The sequence below is a fragment of the Artibeus jamaicensis genome, unplaced genomic scaffold (assembly GCF_021234435.1).
Source record: "Artibeus jamaicensis isolate MK-2021 breed Jamaican fruit bat unplaced genomic scaffold, CSHL_Jam_final scaffold_474, whole genome shotgun sequence".
Classification (NCBI taxonomy): domain Eukaryota; kingdom Metazoa; phylum Chordata; class Mammalia; order Chiroptera; family Phyllostomidae; genus Artibeus; species Artibeus jamaicensis.
This window is the reverse complement of record NW_026522046.1, coordinates 5,572,737-5,592,455: the sequence shown is the minus strand read 5'-3', so window position 1 is coordinate 5,592,455 and position 19,719 is coordinate 5,572,737. Positions and strand designations below refer to the sequence as shown.

General features: G+C 39.3%; 1 protein-coding gene across 3 annotated transcripts in view; it reads left to right on the top strand.

Moving 5' to 3' along the window:
• VPS8 (VPS8 subunit of CORVET complex) overlaps positions 1-19,719 on the top strand; it is a 250,078-nt gene that overhangs the window by 197,279 nt on the left and 33,080 nt on the right. For 2 of the 3 annotated variants that reach the window (XM_053657638.1, XM_053657637.1), the window contains exon 44: positions 4,361-4,414. In XM_053657638.1, coding sequence (XP_053513613.1) covers positions 4,361-4,414 — 54 coding nt within the window. Of the gene's footprint in view, positions 1-4,360; positions 4,415-7,832; positions 8,220-19,719 lie in introns of those variants that run through there. The other variant, XM_053657639.1, reaches the window with a different exon arrangement.

The window sequence follows — 19,719 nt, the reverse complement described above, 5'->3', positions numbered from 1 at the left end:
AGCCCCTTCTTGCCTGTAAGGTCTCTTTTGAGAAATCAGCTGACAGTCTGATGGGGACTCCTTTGTAGGTGACTGTCCCCTTAGCTCTTGCTGCTTCTAGGATTCTCTCCTTCATTTTAATTTTGGCTAATGTAATTAAGATGTGCCTTGGTGTGTTCCTTCTTGGGTCCAACTTCTTTGGGACTCTCTGAGCTTCCTGGATTTCCTGGAAGTCTATTTCCTTTGCCGGATTGGGGAAATTCTCCTTTATTATTTGTTCAAATAAGTTTTCCACTGGTGGCTGTGCCTTTCCCCCTTCTGGTACCCCTATAATTCGGATGTTGGAGAGTTTAAAGATGTCCTGGAGGTTCCTAAGATTCTCCTCATTTCTTTGAATTCTTGCTTCTTGACTCTTTTCTGTTTGGCCATTATTTGCTTTCTTCTGGTCCACTCCATTGATTTGAGTCCCAGTTTCCTTTTCATCGCTATTGGTGTCCTGTGCAATTCCATTCATTTCAATTAGTTTCGCCTTCATATATTTGTCTAATTTGTGGCTATAATCAACCAGTTCTGTGAGGATCCTGATGACCAGTGCTTTAAACTGTGCGTCTGAGAGTTTTGCTATTTCTTCATCACTTAGATCTATAGGTTCTGGGGCTTTGAGCTCTTCTTGAGCCATTTTTGGTCTGTTCTGGCCCTTTAAGTGTGAGAAACCGGCGCCTTGGACTCCCAGGTCGCTGGGTTGTGACGCTGTATGTGGAGGTGGGGTCAGAGCAGGGAACTGGCGGCGCCCTCTGCTGCTGCTCGCTGTGGGGACCGCCCCGGTCCAACCGCTCACTCCCTCGCCTGTCCACCTGCGCACAAATGCGCAACCACAGTCAACACGCAGCCCTGCTCCCCCACTGTCTCCTCCGCGGTAGCTCGCCTGGTCGCTCGCTTGGTCGCTCACTAGGTCCAACCCCGCGCCTGGATTCCGCGCTGCCTGAGTCCGTCTGACTGAGTCCTCCTGTGCAAGCCTGCTTCACCAGCCGCTGGTTTCGCCCCTTATGGGTCAGGCTGAAGAATTTGTTGTTAACGGACTTCCAAAAAGTTCAATTTTCCGAGTTCTGGCTGTGTTTTCTGTTGCTAATATTTAGTTGTCTCTAAACTTGGTTGTGTGAGAAGGCACGACACATCCACCTATGCCTCCATCTTGGCAGAAGTCTTTCTAAGTTTTATTCTTTTTGATGGTATGGTAAATTGTTTTCTTAATTGCCTTTTCAGATTGTTCATTGTTAATGTATAGGAACACAAACTCATGTTTGTGTGTTGATTTTGTATACTGCTACTTAATTTATTAGTTCTGACAGGTTTTTTTTGGAATCTAAATTTAGAGTTTTCTACATATAAGATCATGCTATCTGCAAATAGAAGCAATTTTACTTTTTTCCTTTTCAATTTATATTTTATTCTTCTTGCTTAATTGCTCTGGCTAGGATGTCTAATACTGTGTTAAATAGAGGGGGTACATCTTATCTTAGAGGAAAATCTTTCAATCTTACACCAGTGAGTATGGTGTTAGCTCTGCGTGTGAGTGTACATATGTATAGCCTTTATTATGTTGAGATAGTTTCCTTCAAATCCTAGTTTGCGGAGTGTTTTTATCATGATATGGTGTTAAATTTTGCCAAACAGTTTTTCTGTATCATTTGAGATGATCGTGTGGATTTTTTCCTTAATTCTGTTAATGTGGTGTATCACATTTATTGATTTGTATATGTTGAGCCTTCCTTTACCTCCTAAGGATGAATACCACTCAGTCATGATGTATGGTCTTTTAATGTGCTGTTGAATTTAGTTTGCCAGTGTTTTGTTGAGGACTTTTGCATCTATGTTCATTAGGGAATTTGACTGATAGTTTTCTTGTAGTGTCCTGTCCAGCTTTGGTATCGTAGTAATGCTGATCTCCTAACATAGTTTGCAAGTGTTCCCTCCTCTTCAGTTTTTTAGAAGAATTGCAGGACTGACATTAATTCTTCTTTAAATGTTTGGTAGGATTCACCAATGAAACTATCTGGTCCTAGACTTTTCTGTGCTGGGAGGTTTTTGATTACTGATTCAGTTTCCTTAATAAGTATTGGCCTGTTCAGATCTTGTTTCTTCATAATTCAGTCTTGTAGACACAGCCTTGGTAAGCTGTGTGTTTCTAGGGTCTAATTTTCTTTTGATTTCTTCTTTGATCCATGGGTTATTTGGAAGTGTGAAATATTTCATTCCTAAATATTTAGGAGTTTTTCCAGAGATATTTCTTTTATTGATCTAACATATATCTGTTTTGATCAGAGAACATTCTTTGTAGGACTTGAAGTCTTTTAATTATTGAGAATTGTTTTATTGCCAGAAAATGGTCTAAGTTTGTTAAGGTCCATGTGTACCTAAAAAGAATATGTATTCTACTTTTATTGGGGGGGGGTGTTGTGTTAAATGTCCATCTGATCAAGGTAATTAAGTCTTCTATATCTTTTTTTATTTTTAATTGAGATATAATTGACATCATTGTGTAGATTTAGGTGTACCACATGTTGGTTTGATACATTTATATATTTAAATAGAATTACTAAAGTAGCATTAGCTAATACCATCATGTTACAGAATTATTTTTTTTGTAAACAGTTAAAATCTAGTTTCCTAACAACTTTGAAGTTTATAATACAGACTGTTGACTATAGCCACTATGTTTTGCCTTAGATCTCCCAAATGTATTCATTATTAGTTGCAAGATTGTATCCTTACACAATATCATCCCATTCCCCCACCTCCCAGCCTCTGGTAACCATCATTCTACTCTCTGTTTTTATGATTTCAGCTTTTCTAGATTCAACATATAAGTGATGTCATATATTTGTCCTTCTATGTCTGACTTATCTTACTTAGCATGCAAGATCCATCCATGTTGTCACAAATAGTAGGACTCCTTTCTTTTTGTGGCTGAATAATATTCCATTGTGCATAGGTATATCATATCTTTTTAGTTACCCATTGGTGACTAGAAACAGGTCGTTTGCATATCTTGACTGTTGTGAATACTTAGGTTATTTGCACATTTGACTGAACAGCGTATTCTGATATCTCTTCAAGACACTGATTTCTGTTTTTTCAGATATATACCCAGGAATGGAATTGCTGGATCATATAGTAGTTTAATTTTTAATTTTTGGAGGAACCACCATATTGTCTGCATAATGGCTGTACCTAAGCTTACATTCCCCCTACCATATCCCTCTTCCCAACACCTTTCCGCATCCTTGCCAACATTTGTTATCTCTGATCTGTTTTATAAATACCACCCTAACAGGCATGAGGCAGTATCTGATTGTGGACTGGATTTGCATTTCCCTGAGCATCTTTTTTGTGTAGCTGTTGGTCCTTGGTATATCTTTGGAAAATATCTGTTTGGGTCTTCTGCCCATTTATTAATTAGATTTTTGCTCTCTGATTGTATGTCTGCTTGTTTTCTTATTTAATGAGAGGGAGTATGGAAATCTCTGATTATAAAATTTATTTGTCCTTGCTGTTCCATTAGTTTTTTTATTATGTACTTTTAAGCTGTATAGCTTAAAGTTTGCGTAGAAGTTTAGATGCATAGATGTTTAGAATTGTTGTTTACATTTAGATGTTTAGAATTGTTATTAGATTTAGTTACATCTAAGATGCATAGATGTTTAGAATTATTTCTACCTGACGACTTGACCCCTTTATTATTATGAAATCCTTATTCCTGATAATAATCTTTGCTCTGAAATCTAGTGCTATTATGGTATATCTTTTCAGTCTTTTTGCTTTTAACCTGTGTGCTTTTGTATCTAAAGTCTTTCCTTGCAGGCAGCATGTAGTTGCCTCTTGCTCTTTTACCTGATATGACAATCCCTTTTCACCCTTCCAGTATTGGAAGGTTTTTCTGTGCCATGAGTCTTTTCTTCCTGGGGCTGAGCTTCCTTTTGTTATGGTTGGCTGATACTTTATCTAAATCCTTCACTATTATTATCAAACTCTTTTATGCATGTTTTGCTTAAAAGGGCTGTTACATCACAAGGTGTGCTTGGCTTTGGCCTCCACAAGAAATGCTGACTATTGCATGTTGTATCAGTTGATTAATATTTTCCACAAAAATCTTTATCTGTCTGGTTCCTCACCACTTGGTTAAAACCAATCTGGACCATCTGTTCCACTTTTCTTACCCTAATCATATTTCAAAGGGACTTAAAAAAATCTTTTCATTGTTACTCTGAAAATGTCTGTTTTATCTCAGTTGCACCAATTCTAAATGAATTATTTTGAGTATGGGTCAAATAAAACTAGACTATAAGTAAGAGGATATTAAAATGTTTGCCCTTTTTTTCAGGTAAAAGTGTCCCCATCCTGTCATCCATCCAAAGGGGATCCTGCTGTTAAGAAAGTAAGTTTTAAAAGCAAAAAACAACTTCCTTCTGCATGTTTATTCTCCTCTGTTGAACAGTTTTCTCAAAATGTCTGATTTTTAATCATCTTAATGCCATCAAAGGTTCTTTCTGATTGGTTGCCTTAATGAATATCACTAGGACTCCTTGCCTCTTCCAGAGAAGCCACATGGGGGTTTGGGCCTAGCATCAGTCTCCTGGCAACCAGGGACTTACTTTTTTTCCCTGGAATTCTCATCCTCTCTAGCAGGTGTGCAGCCTGGTATCAATGAGTGGTAGCAAATGAAATCTGTTCTAAGGTGGAAGGCTGTGTAGATAGCTGTACCTAAAGAAAGCTGGTCTGAAACAGTAACATTTCAACACATGCCACAAGAAGTCCTTAATAAGTACTTGTGGGATAGAACTATCCATGCCACGTCAATCCCTGACTGTGAACCTTTTGGCACAAATAAGGGATGTCTTTCAACCAAGCAATGCCCAGGTGATGTCCAGAGAACCACTAAAACCCTTTCCTTTATCAGCTACAACAATACAGTTGAAACGTGGTATACAGAATGACATTTTTGCTGTTTTCTTTTTTTTCAAGATTGCATTTATTTATTTTCAGAGAGAGGGGAAGGAAGGGAGAAAGAAAGGGAGAGAAACGTCTGTGTACAAGAGAAATATCAATCAGTTGCCTCTCATACACCCCCAACCGGGGACCTGGCCTGCAACCCAGGCATGTGCCCTGACCAGAAATTGAACCTTCAAGCTTTCAGTGTGCAAGACGATACTCAACCCACTGAGCCAGACCAGTCAGAACACTATGTGTTTTTGTTTGTTTGTTTGTTTACTATTTTTATTTCTCTGATAGTTTAAGTGTCCCTGGTTGTAGGTTTTCTTTGCTTGCTTTTTTTTTCCTCTCGAAATTTCAGTCAGCATTTATGTTATCAAAGGTTTTAGAACAAAAGAACAAGTTGTTGGCCCTATTGACTAACAGCAGGTTCCAGCTTCAGAGCAGTGTGCCAAAGGTGGGTCCCTTTTCCCTGCCTTCAGAATCCTCTGAAACATTTTCAAAAGAGAAAAAAAAGAGTGAGAACAAAATGTTTGAAAAGCTCTATGACAAGCTGCCCCTGAAAATCTCTTTCACTCTTGTCGAGACAGGGCAGGGGCTGAGGTGGTAACATGAGCGCTAGAAAAGGCTTTAGTAATGTAGTAATTTAGTAAGTAAATGAGGATATTGGAATCCAGAGGGAATTTTTGCCTAAGCTCTCAAATGTTAGCCATGGGACACACTTCCGAATTAGAGGTTAAAAACATGTGTTTTGGATTCAACTAGACTTGGGTTCAAAGATTGACTTTTCTACTTATTTATCTGAATAATCTGGAACAAATTGGACTCTTCCTTTCCTCCTCTGTAAAATGATGGTGCTACCTCTCTGAATTGGTGCTACCATCCTGAAGATTGGATGAGGTACCATTTACGTGCTTGATGCTGTGCTTGACACATATTAAGTACTCAGTAAATTATTGGTGCGTATTGAATACTCAGCTGTTGTTGGACCTAGTATTAAAACACACTTCCTAGCTCCTATTCACATACCCTTTCACTTTATTATGCTACTTATAAACTGTTTTCACTCAGTGAGTATTCCTGTGAGCTAGACACTAAGCTCAGAAATGGACTGCAGCGGTGAAAAATACAGTCCTTGTTCTCAAGGACCTCAGTACCACTGGGAGAGGTAGACAGACAGACACACTGACGGTTCCCTACGACTTGGCATGAGCCATGGCAGACGTACAGGTGCTGCAGCAGCGGAGGGGAGAGGCCCTGCTTTGAAACGACCCAGCTGATTTAGTACCACACTTACGGGCTTTATGCTAGAGTCTAATGAAGAAGTTCGAGGAATGGTTAGCTGCCCCTTACAACCTTGTTACTAGATTATAATGAAAGAAGATTCTACCATACTTACAGATGTTTATTAAATACCCGTTCACTTAGAAGTAGTTTCATGCAACCTGTCTTTTAAACTGTCTAATGCCCCAGCTGTCTGTTATTTTTGGTGTCTGACTGTCAGAGATGTAGCAATGTCGGAGAAGCAGGATTCAGTTACTCGTAATCTGCATCAGACAACAGGAACTTCCTAAGCCAATTAATTACTGGACACAGTGGCCCCAGGTAGCATTCCTAAGTGATCAAATATAGGCATTCCTTCTCTAAGCAAGAGTGGGGGTTATCTCTAAATTAGTTTATCCCATCTACATATCTTGAATACCTTTTATTTTAGCAATGAGGTCCATTTCTAATACTTACCTTCTGATTAACAAGCCATTAATTTTACCAGTAGAAAAACTCCTATTTTTGAGCTGATAAGGAGTCTCAGGTGTTGCTCATATATGAACAGTGGAAGGGCTTTTAATAGCTGCCTTTGGAGCTCATGGTAGCTGGCATTCTCTATAATATGGATTCTTGGTTAGGGCCACTGATCACCCCTGAACTGAAGCCTAAACTAAGTAGCACATACTTAGTATCACACTGTTTATGGTGTCTAGAATATCTTTGAAATCTACATTACAACAGGTGCCTCACCAAGACTAAAAGTTTAGGGAAGGCTTCCCAGGGGAGGTAAAGTTCAGGGTAGCCTCAAAACCCGCAAGAGGAGGTCCTCATGGCATATATGGGTGAGTGCAGCACCCTTCAGGGGATGCGGGTGGCTCTGTATGTCTTAAATGTAGGAGCGTGCAAGAGCCTGGCAGAGTAAAGGAGAGCCCTGATCACAAAGAGCCCCAGTCTGTGACGTTCGCACTTTATTGTGAGGATAGAGGCAAAAAGACAAATTAGAACAACAAGGACAGTTGTCCAAGTAAGAAAAAAAGCCCTAAACCTATGTAAAGGAGTGAAGGGATGAGATAATAAATTCAAGTCTTACTTACGTTTTTCCCTCAAAATCCTTTCTGGCACTCCAGCTCTGAGTTTGACGCCTTTCCTTCTCCGAGCTCTTGCAGCAGCCTGAACTAATTCCTGCCAACACACTCACCTTGCTCTAACGTACACACCTCCCCTGTTAGACTGTACACCGCCAGGTCTCCTTTCCTGTTGCAGTCCCACGTGTAGAACCAAGTGGTCTCTCATTAGTGGCCGAGTGAATGAGAGAGAGATGACGGCGATCCCACAGGACTTCATGTTGTTTACGGAAAGTGAGGGGAAAAAGAAGTTTCTGGCCTGGATGGAGAATGAGCAAGTGAAACATCACTGCTGTCCTGGGCTTGTATTTCCAGCACAGTTAGTTCCTTACTGTTCCCGATCATCATCAGTGATATTCTGAGTGACATTAATGTGAAGCTTAGCCCCTAATTGTCGTTTCCCCAGTTGGGTGTGCATTTTTGCGGGTCTGAGTTTGTGTGTGCATATATCTGAACATCTGCATATAAATTCAGGTTGTCATCCTGGAGCTGCAGTCTCTCTTCCCAGAGCCGTATTGACAGATGGAAGCACCAGCAGTGTCTGTCGAACAGTGTCTGACTGCCAAAGTGACATGTGTGAGAAACACAAAGGAGCAGTAGTGTCTTGATTTGAGCCAGAAATTCTCTGTTGGCCAGAAACTGAAAAAAGTGTTTGGTGACTCTGCCGTCATTATTGGCCCAGCCAGAGGCTGGATTCAAGTGTGACGGAAACAGAAGCCGTGTTCTGTAGAGCTCTGCTTCGCTCCCGGGACCGATGTCTCATGTAGGCATCGCTCTTCTGCTTTGCTGCCGCCTGTCAAAGTCTGGCAGATTCTGTGAGCATGTATGCAAAACATCTTTCTGCAACACAAGCATTTTGCATTTTAGATATTCTTTTACAAAGCTTTGGAGTAGAAATAGTTGTCATATGTATCATAAAATTTGCATATAATATTTATCTTATGTAAAATTTCTTCTTACTTGGCTCTAACCAGTAACTTCAATAAAGTTGGAACATACACACGTTTCCCAGGGACTTTTTCAGTTTCGAATCATGGATGGCAAGAAATGTAAAAATCAAGAAGCATTTCCCTGAGATAACAATTGCCATAAAAGTCCATTGCAGTAAACCCCTTAGGAGTAGATCCAAACTGGAGGTGTTAACAGTATTTGAGGTGGATTTCAGGAGTTTTAAGAGGTAATTGAAGGTAGCACCAAAAACCTCTTGGCCACAATGCATCTCCTCTCAACTACTGAAGGAACACCTGCCAGGAGTTTGTGTAGCAAAGTGGGAATTGTTACATGCACACTAACCCAGGAAAGCAGTTTTGTCTTCTATCTCAGTCACAAAAGCATGCGCACACTCTGAGCCATCCTCCTCTTTGCGAGCATGTTTGCAGAAGCCTGAGGGCCAGGGGCTCTGCCTGAAAAGTGTCCTCAGGCCGGTGGAACCCACAGATGATGTCCTCAGAGTGACTTCTATCAGTTAGGGACAAGGTACTGGGAATGGCAGACTAGGAAGTGTTTCTAACAGAACTGGGTAAGTTCAGTAACATTCAACAAGCCTTAAAGGTGCCAGGCCTTAGAAGGCCAAAGGTCAGCGAATGTCGTTCTTACTGTCTATATATTTACTGGCCAAACTGGAGAATTTAATAGCCGTCCCTCCCAGAAATTGGTTACCAGTTTCTCAAGTATTCAAGTATACTTTCACAATTTGGAGCTGATTTTTTTTTGTCCAAGTGTTTTGTTGAGGTAAAATTTTTATAGCCATTTCTGGTCCTGCCACTCATGTCAGGAATGTAGATGGCTATACTTGCTCATCATTTTTGTTGAATGACAGACGGTGTGGTTTGGTTTGGTTTTTTAATTTTTCTTTTTAAGGGGAAAGCCTCACGGAGGCACCGTTTCCATAACAACAGGAAAAGCTGACAGCAGTGTCTCAGCTGACTGGCCCCGAGGAATAGCTGGCTGATATTTCACAAAAGTCAGGGGAAACATGAAAAGGAAAAAGCACTGAGATAGGTGAAGCATCTTCTAGCTGTCTTCTGACAGTGGCTTCAGTAAAGATTCATTTGCCCTTTTTAATGTCCCACCTTTGACTCTTCTGCAAAGATACAAGTGATGGCCCCTGCTGGGATGTGTGCTGCCTTTTTTTTACACTGTTTGTCCTAGTAATACATATCCAAGTGTGACATGGGACTTTCGTGTCTCTAGAAATCAAAAACAGGGAACAGAGCACATGATTTGGTCTTTGTTTCTGCATGGGCAGGATGGGCGATCTGCACAGGCCAGGTGCCTTTTTGTGGGGAAGCTGGGGTGTGGTTGCCTTCAGACATCTGGAGGGCTCCGACCTGGAAGGAAGCATAGGCATTCTTTGTAGTTCAGAGGAAAGAACTGGTGCCTGTGGGTGGCCGCTCTGTAGATGACGTCAGCCCAGTATGGGAGTTTTCTGATAGTGGAACGAGTCACCTGTGTGATACAGCGTATTGCCAGCAGTGTCTGATCAGAGGCAGGACGGAGCCCTTAGGACTGCCGCAGAGGCTTTCCTGCCACGGCTGAAATGTTGGATTGATTAATTTGTAAATCCCTTGGAGTGTTAAGATCTTATGAGTAAAAAAACAAAATCTTACGAGTCTGCAGTTGTATTAAACTCATTGGGATGGAGAATGATTTTAGTTAGACCCATACATCTAGTCTGAATTAACAGAGTATGCTGTCTGTCAAAGACAAACAAATTTCAACTTAGGTAAGAAGAGACTTTATTTATTTTTTAAGTTATTTTGGGTGGAAGGGAGGGGCTTTTGCCATTGGGAGAATGCTTCGACTATAAGATTTGCAAGGGTGTCAAAGACCGGGTAGACAGGAAACTTCTTTCATAGGGCTGCGGAAACAAAGCTAGGAAGAACCAGAGTTGGGGGCAGGTGAAAGAACTGGACAGTTGGTCTGGCGATGTCATTCCCAGAAGGCAGCCAGTTTTCAGAAGGTGTTTTCCAGGAGGGGGTTGAATGCTGTCTCAGGCTGAGGGTGGGTCAAAGGCTTGGGGGAAGGATATAGAAGCTTCACTGAAGTTTGGTCAGCATTTAACAAGCACTTGGTTCCAATCATTGCGGACAAGCTGTTCAGTTAATCTTTTATGAGTCAAAGAATAGGAATTTGGTTGGCCCTTGTCTGGATGTCAGAATTGTAAATACCGTGGTGGCAACAGGAATCTTCTCAGCCTATGGGGAGGAGTGGTTCTTTGCAATAAGCTGTTTCCCAGAACAGGGGATTTTCTTATTGTAGCTGCTTTCCAGGAGCTCAGGACTCAGGTGAAGTTCAGCAGGCTTAGGGCTCTGACTGCTGCCGACGTGTTCTGTTCTTATGTCTCTCCATGATGTGACCTGAAGTCCATGAACTGGGCTTTTCTGAAACCTGCTTATTCTGCAACCTCTATTTAGTCCTCAAGTAGAGGGAGAGAATGTCAGTTGCAGCTACCAAAAGGGACAGTGGTGACCATTTGTTTATGGCTCTTCTCACTGATAATTATGCATGTCTTCTGTTCTGAACAGTGGGACTAGCTTAGGATTTCAGAGGATCTTAGAGTTCTTACCCAGTGTGCAAATCTACTCCTCACCCATTTCTTTTGCATTAAGGGAATATTTTCTAATATAGCATTTTGATTTATGTAATAATTTTTTTAAATTAATACTGTAATTTTTTTTAGATCAGTTTTAGATCTGCAGAAGAATTAAGCAGAAAGTACAGAGTTCTTTTATACTCCTCCCTGCACCCCAACCCCCACTCCCCGCCCAGCAGTTTCCCCGGTTATTAACATCTTGCATTACTGGGGTGCTTTTATCACAGCTGATGAGCCAACATTGGTACATGATTATTAACTAGAGTCTGTAGTTTATGTTAGAGTTTATTCTTCATGTTGTCCATTCTTTGGGTTCTGACAAATGTATAATGAAATGTATCTAGCATTTACAGAATGTTTTCCCTACTCCCAAAATCCCATACTCCTTCCACCTCTTAATCATCCCCTCCCTCCTCCTCCTGCCAAACTTGTGGCACCTGCTGATCTTTCTGCTGCCTCCATAGTTTTGCCTTTTCTAAAAATGTCATGTAGTTGGAAAATATAAATAGCCTCTGCAGATTGACTTCTCTTACTTTATGTTGAAATAAGTTTCCTTCATGTCTTCTTCTGTCTTAAATAGCATTTGTTTTTAGCATTGAATAATATTCTACTGTCTGGATGCATCACAGTATGTTGTTCATCCATTCACCCACTAAAGGACACTTTGGTTGCTTCCAAGTTTTAGCAGTTGTAAGTATAGCTGCAGTAAACATCTGTGTGGAGGTATTTGTATAGACATAGTCTTCTGCCCATTTGGGTCAGTGCCAAGGAGTGCTACTGCTGGGTCTTATGGTCAGAGTAGGTTTAGTTTTGAAAGACATTGCCAAACTGTCTTCCAAGGTGCCTATACTATTTTGCTTTCCCACAAGCAATGAATGAAAGTCCCTGTTGTTCTACATCCTTGTCAGCATTTGGTATTACCTGTGTTTTGTATTTTACCCATTCTAATGGGTGTATAGTGGTGTTGTGTTAATTTTGATTTCCCTAATGACATATGCTGTTGAATATCTTTTCATGTGCTCATTTGCCATCTGTATATCTTCTTTGATGAGGTTTTCTTGAGAATTTTTTAGTGGTGCTCTAGGGTTTACAATATTGATCTTAACTTTCTAACTCAGCTTCTCATTTAAACTAGCTTAATTCCAGTTGTGTATAGAAATGTTACTGCTACATAGCACTATTACCTTAACTCCTTTTTCGTATTCTTACACATAATTCATCTATTACCAATTATTACTTTACCATCAGTAGTCATTTCCTTAGCCCACTAAAGCTTTGCTCCTATCTCCTTTGTACAGATATATTATACATATATTCCATTCCTATGTTATAGGCCAACATTACATTATATACATATTATTTCATATAGTTGCCTTTTGAAATGTTATGAGAAGGGAGAATGTATAACATATATACTGCATATACATTTATACTGTGTATTACAATTACATAATTACCTTTACCATTTTTTAATGTGGATTTGAATTATCTTCTAGAGCCACTTGTGTTTCATTAGTGATTCTATGAACAGTGACTGATGGACTTCCCTTAATAAGGTGGGACGGTGGATCTGCTAATAACAACTTTTCTTAGTTTTTGTTTATTTAGGAGAGTTTTTATATTTTATATTCATTTTTGGAAGATAGCTTTTCTAAACATAGGATTATCGGTTGGCTTTTTTCTTGGAACACTTTGAATATATTATCCTACTTCCTCTATTGTTTCTGCTCAGAAATCAGTATTAATCTTATTGGGGTTTCCCCTGTAAGTGAATAACTGTTTTTCTCTTGTTGCTTTCAAGACTTCTGTCTTTGTCTTTGTCTTTGACTTGCAGCATTTTTACTATGATGTGTTTGTGGTTCTCTTTGTACTTATTCTGGGACTGGATAAAAAGTAAAATGAATAGACACATACTTCTTTTACAAAGGTGGGTATAGAGTAGTTAACAGTCAACAATTAACACAATAACAATAACAATGAGGTTACTTGTGGTGTCTGGTCTGGTACAGTGGTTGTGCCCTGAGGGGCCTGGGGGTAAAAAAGGAAATTACTCTGACATCCCAAAGATCTGCTGTCTTAGATGCAAAAAAGACAATAGACAAGATCAGTTAAGGTAAAGCTTGTTCTTTGTCAGGGAAGAAACCAGCCTAGGACATCATTACCTGCCATGACCTGCTTTCAGCTAGAAAGTTGTCATTTCAGACCATCCTGTGTGGTTACTTTAGGTCTCTGGGTTTGTAAGGCCCACCATGCTGGCCTCCCCTGAGTTTGTCAGGTTTTGTATGTGGCCTCTTTTTCATCCACATATTCACATATCCTATTGATCCCATCCTGTGTAAATAGTACTGATACCAGGGCCAAGTACAGGGCATTTCTTATATTGTTTTCATTTATAACTAGGGAATCACATTTTTCATCACATCGGCCTCTTATCTTCATTTAAGTCATTGATAAAATGTTTGTATAAAACAAAGCCAAGGACAGAGCCCTGCAGCTCATCACCAGAGACCTAGGTAGCATTAATTATTATGGCAATTGAGAGTTAATGGGTGTGATTTTCTACTTAATAATATGACACTCCTTCATGAGCAGAATCAGATCATAGGAGTCTCTCACAGTGGGGCTGTATATAAGACCATATCAGAGCTAGTGACTGTTCTTTATTCCATCTCTGCCCTCTCGGTACATGGACATGAACTCCTGTATCAAAAAAAATTAATGCCATCCTATCCACCATCTCCTTGGAACTTTGGACCCTACTGCAGTTTAGAGCATTTATCAGGTTACAAACAGGCCTCCCCCACTCCCCTTACAGTGTTTCCTGATGAAGCTTTTTATACTACATGACAGGGATCTTTTTTCTCTTCAGTATGTGTGATAGATTAACTAACAGCCTATTATTTTTCATGAAAACAACTCAGTAGACCATTCTTAATTGCCCTGTGCTGAATTACCACCTATTTTAAAGGTCACAGAATCCAAAGAGCAGAGCTTTGCAGTATGAGCTGCACTAATGCAAGTGTTGTTCTTGGGTAGCTGGTGTATGCTCACTGCGGGGTACAGACTTCCGTCTGGACCACGGTCCCGAACCAGTTAATGTGCCCTGAAAGCTCACGCTGCTTTCATTCAGTATCAGCACACAGGATTGAGTAGGTTAAAGCCAACGGGGATAGAGAGAAGAAGAGGAAGAGGGGCCGCCTGTGAAGAAGAGGAAGAGGGGCCGCCTGTTCTGTCTGACAGAAGCCATTGCCTCGGGACTGTGTTTTATTGTTTTCTACACATATCCTGGGGGCATTCTCTTTGTGATCGACATGGTTCTTCTGTTACAACAGGAATAAGTTTCAGCTCCCTCTTTTGTGGTGAAATACAATGGTAGATATTATTCCAGATACAGCATATCCTTACAGAAGAGGCCCCACTCCATGTAGTGGTCACTTTTTTAAGTCAGTTAAGGCTCCCTTTTAATGGTACTAAATGGGGCAGTCCCTATCTGTCCATGGCAACTTCACGGCAATGTATAAGAGAAAATGAAATTATATAGAAATTTCTTTTCAATCTTTAGAAAGAAGAAATGATCTAATTCTAATGACCTTTCTCTGTGTTTCACTGTTAGCTCGGAGAAGTCTTCTTCCTTAATGCCAGTCATCTCCTTTACACTTCCCACTCACTTAAGTAGTGTTGTCATTCCCCAGTCAGTACGTACCTCACTATTCCAGATGTCTCATCACTGACCACCTCTGTCGTCTGGAATGTCACTCTGCCCTCCGCCTCTCCTAGTGCTTAGGGAACTTCAGTGGCTCCCTGTTGCTAACAGTCTTAGATGGTTTAGGTTGACGGGCTAGGCTTTCGATCACCAGCTCACATTTCATCCTCATCTTCTCTTCCGTTCCTTCTTCTGTAACCAAAGGAAGTTTTGTATTGTTTCGTAAATATAACCAATTCTATGTCCATATATTTTTGCTCTTCCCATTCTTTACTATAATCTAGTATGTACTTCCTTCCCTCCCCTCATAAGTGATGCCTTGTTTTTAGCCTCCAGTTCAAATTCTGCTTCATTCATTCAAAAAATATTTACTGGCACCTACGGTGCATCTGGCATGGCTCTAAGTGCAGGGGGTCCTGCAGGGAACAAAACCAAGTCTCTGCCTTCACAGAGCTCATATTCTGGTGGCAGAGAGTATATACTGAACAAATAAAGATGCGGTATATCAAATGTTCATGTGGCTATGGAGAAAAGGCATGATGAGGGAGATAAAAAAGGAGTTTGCTGTTTTATATGTAGTGATCATGGTAACATTTTTGAGAATTGAGAATATGGAAGAGGTAAGAAATGTTGGAGGTTTGAAGAAAAGAGGTAAACTAGACATCTAGCATAGTGGCAGACTAAGGAAATTTGGGGGTCATTCACAGCTCATAATCATAAATTTAATGTCTTTGAACTGGTCACCTCTTCCTCTGAATTCTTGTAGTGGTTATTTGGCATTTGGCATACTCTACCTTCTATTATTCTTTTTGGAATCTGGCCTAACTTTCAACTTTCTATTTGTTGTTGTTTTTAAATGTGTCATACCCCACCTGGCTTCTCAGCTGCTTTGCAGCAACTTGCAAGATACACACAACAGGCAAGGACAAAAATAAATCATTGGAGTGTCAGGAAAAAAATGAAAATACACCTCAGTAGAATTCAATCATAGCTTAAACGCACTTCGGGAGGAGGAATCTTGAACGAGAATGTTTTTTAATCTCCACTATCTAAAACCGGACAGTTTGTTAAAATTAGATAATATATAAATCATTACTGTAACAATTAGAGTGAAATCGCATGTTTACGCTACTGAATTTTTATCCCACACATTCACCTTGATTCCCAGAAAAAAAGAAAAACTTTATAGGAATTTCCCCCTTGAGAAGTTTTATTGATTGTCATATTTGTAAATGTCCATGAAGATATTATCATCCACAGTTATTATATTTGTATTGTTTCTCATAAGTCATAAGTGATCATTCTTATTGTTTTTCTGTGTCATGGGTGCTGGGTGCCCTCTTCTCCTATCAGGAGAGTGAGATACACTCATTTCCTCAGTTGCTAATGATAGCTTTCAGCTCACCCTTCTCCAGAAAGTGTCCTCAGCTGCAGAGAGCTGTCTTGCCAACAGCAACAGCCTCTTCCTGAGAGCAGCGTGCGTCTAGTGACTTGTCATGGAAGGGTTACAAAGGCCAGAGAACCTCGTCTTCATGAAGGACAGTTTTTTAAGGCCAGTTTTAGCCACAGAGCTCTCTTTGGGATCACCGGAGTCCTTCGTTGTGATTGCAGCACAGTTTATCTTCTCCCCTTTCCCAATTCTGCTTCCTTTACCTCCCCATGTATTTCTACCCAAACACCCACCAATGACTTCTGGCACACGAGTCTCTATCTCAGAATCTTTTTCCAGGGAAGCCAACTAGTAACATTGGTTGCATATAAAGTTTTACTTATTATAGTTTATTTATGTTGTACATAATGTCTTTTTGCCTTCTGGCTGCTTTCAGGGTTTTTTGTCTTTATTTTTATTTTTAGCAATAATATACCTAGGTGTGGCTTGCTTTGTGTTTATTTTCCTTGGGGTTCATTAAGCTTCTTGGATCTGTTTATTTATGACTTTCATCAAATTGGGAAAACTTGTGTCCATTATTTGTTGAGATATATTTTGTTCCAATCTCTCTCCTTCTGGGCCTCTAATTACATGTATACTAGACAATTTAATATTGTTTCATAGGTTTCTGAGGCCTTTTTTAGTATTTTTATTTTATTTTCTCTCTGTCCTTCTAACTGAATAGTTTCTATTGTCCTCTTTTCATATCCAGTGATCCTCTCTTCTGTAATATAAATCAGCTATCAAGATCATCCAGTGAATTTTTTATAGCAGGTATACTTGTCAGTTTTGCAATTTGCATTCAGTTATTTTTGTCTTCCTTCTTCTTAGGATTAATTTGCTTTTCATTTTCTAGTTTCTTAAGGTGAAAACTTAGATCATTAATGTTAAGCCTTTCTTTTTACCTAACATAAAAATTTAAAGCTGTAAACTTCTATCTAAGCACTACTTTAGCTGCATCCCATAAATTTTTATAATGTTGTGTTTTTATTATCATTTATCTTGAAATATTTTCTAATTTACCTTGTGATTTCTTTCATTTATTGATTATTTAGAAGTATATTATTTTAATTTCCAAATATTTGGGGCTTCTCTAAATATCGTATTGTTATGGATTTCTAATTTAATTATCTTGTGGTCAGAAAACACAAAAGACATTTTATTGGCAAGTCTATCTAAATACACATTATTTGTACACTTGAAAAATATGTAATCCGAGAAGGGAGGGTTTGGGGTGGAAGGATCAAACAAGAAGCAAAAAAGAGGAAGAACTCATGGACAGCAGTGTGGTGATTGCGGAGTGGAGGTGGAGGTGGAGGTGGAAAGAGGGTATGGGGGGAAACAATAATGGAAAAATGCAATAATAAAATAGATAAAAATACATAAACTTCAGTTCCATTTTTGCACCAAAAAAATGCGTAATCCAAAGTTGTTGGGTATATTTTCTACAAATGTCAGTTAAGTGAAGGCAGTTGTTAGTGCTGATCTTCTGTTTTTTTCATTATCTTACTAACCGCTGAAAGGGAGTGTTAAAAATCCCCACCATGATTGTTGATTTGTTTGTCTCCTTTCGTTCAGTTATTCCTTGGTGCATTTGAAGTTCTACCAATAATCAATGTACATATACATTGATTACTATTACATGTATATTCCTGGTATATTAATCCTTTTATTATTATGAAATGTTCCTTTTAATCTCTAATAATACTCTTTGTCTCAAAGTCTATTATCTATTCATATAGCCATGCAAGCTTTCTTATGATTAACGTTTTCATCATATATCTTTTTCCATCCTTTAGCTGTCAGTTTTAGTCTTTACACTTAAAGTGCATCACTTGGATATAATGTATAATTTGAGTCTTGCTTTTTATTCCAGTCTGACAATCTTTGCCTTTCTGCTGAAGAGTTTCAACTGTAATGATTAGATTTGTCTCTTACTTTTTAAAATGTGTCTGTATTTTGCTCCTCTATTCCTTCTTCTTTAAAGTTATTTGAATACTTTTTAGTATTTATTTTGATTTTTCTATTGCTTTTTTAGTTGTATTTTTTGCTTTATTTTTTAGTGGTAGCTCTAGGGATTATAGAATATATCTTAACCTTATTTCAGTCTGATTTAATATTTTACTACTTAACATAAACATAGGATCTTTGTAATGCTATAGTTTCATTTAGTCACCTTCCGTTATTTAGTTATTTTTGTAATTTCCCTTTCTTTACCGTGGTACCCTCATGTATTCAATTGTTAGATCCATCCTTTCCTTTAAATCCTTAAACATGTTTATAAAATGGATTTTTTAAATGTCTTGTCTGCTAATCCAGTATCTCTGTCATCTCTGAGTTTGTTTCTATCAAATGCTTCCCTGGTTATAAGTCATATTTTCCTGCTTTATATATCTAAAACCTTTTGACTATATGCTGGGCATTATGGATGCATTTGTTGTGCATTGAATTTTGTTTTCTTTCTTCAGAGACTTTTGAGTTTTTATTCTGTCGGGCTAGTAATTTGCTGTTAATTCAGCTACATATTTTTGAGGTTTACTTTTTGCACATTTTTGAGGCTTACTTTTAAGCTTTGTTTGGGCAGGTCTAGAATATCCCTCTCCTAGTATACTGCTTTCTGATGGTCTCACTGGATACTCAGGGTGTTTATCAAGGTCTTTTCACTCTAGCTGGTTAGCATTCCCATGCCTTCCAGCACTCTCATAGCTCCCCTGTAACTGTTCCTGCCAGGCCTCTGGACTCTTGCCTGCATATGTGCAAAAACTTGAGGGGACCACTGTGTAGATTTCTAAAGCTCCTTCTCAGCTCAGCTTTCTTCCATTCACCTTCTCCCTTTGTCCAGCCCCAAACTCCTGTCTGTAGTTCCTCAGCCATGTACCCAGGCTCTCCTTCCCGGTGCCGCAGTCCAGAGCATGCTTCCAGATGGACTTCTAGGGAAATCATGGACTCACTCCGAGTTTCCCTTCTGCCCTGCCTTCTGTCCAGTGTTTGAAAACTGCTCTATATATTTTGGCTTATTTTATGTTTGTTTATTGTAGACGAATTAGTCTAGTCCAGTACCATTACTTTATAATGGCAAGATCTGAAGTGTCTAACTTACTTTTAGATATAATAAACAATAGCTTAATATATTAACTTCACTCATTTTCCATCTTCTCACTTCACCTCTCACCCTCCATCCCCCAACAACCAGGTCCTACAGAAGAAAGCTTTTGTCACTTTTAGGTAGCAAATTGGCATCTAAAATAACTAGAGTACGACCACAATGCATGAATACCCTTTTTCCTTGGTTTGTAATTACATTGTTAACTTAGGTTGGATTTTGCTAATTTCAAGGTTAAACTCTTTTCCAGTTGATGCTATGCCCTTCTTGTTATCAGGTAATCATTTTCAGGTCTATCTAGTTAAGACGGGCAGGAATACCAGAACTGGAAATGTTTCAACAGTCTTGGCTCTGATAAAGATCATTAACGATCATGCCACTCAGGGGAGCTCTTTGTCATAATTGCTACCCCACGGCAGCATCCATCAAGATAATTGTTTGACTTTTTCTTGTAGGCAACAATCAGATAATCAAAGAGTAGCAAGCAAGCCTTAATTATATATATGAAATGGATGTTTTCCCTGGTTTGAT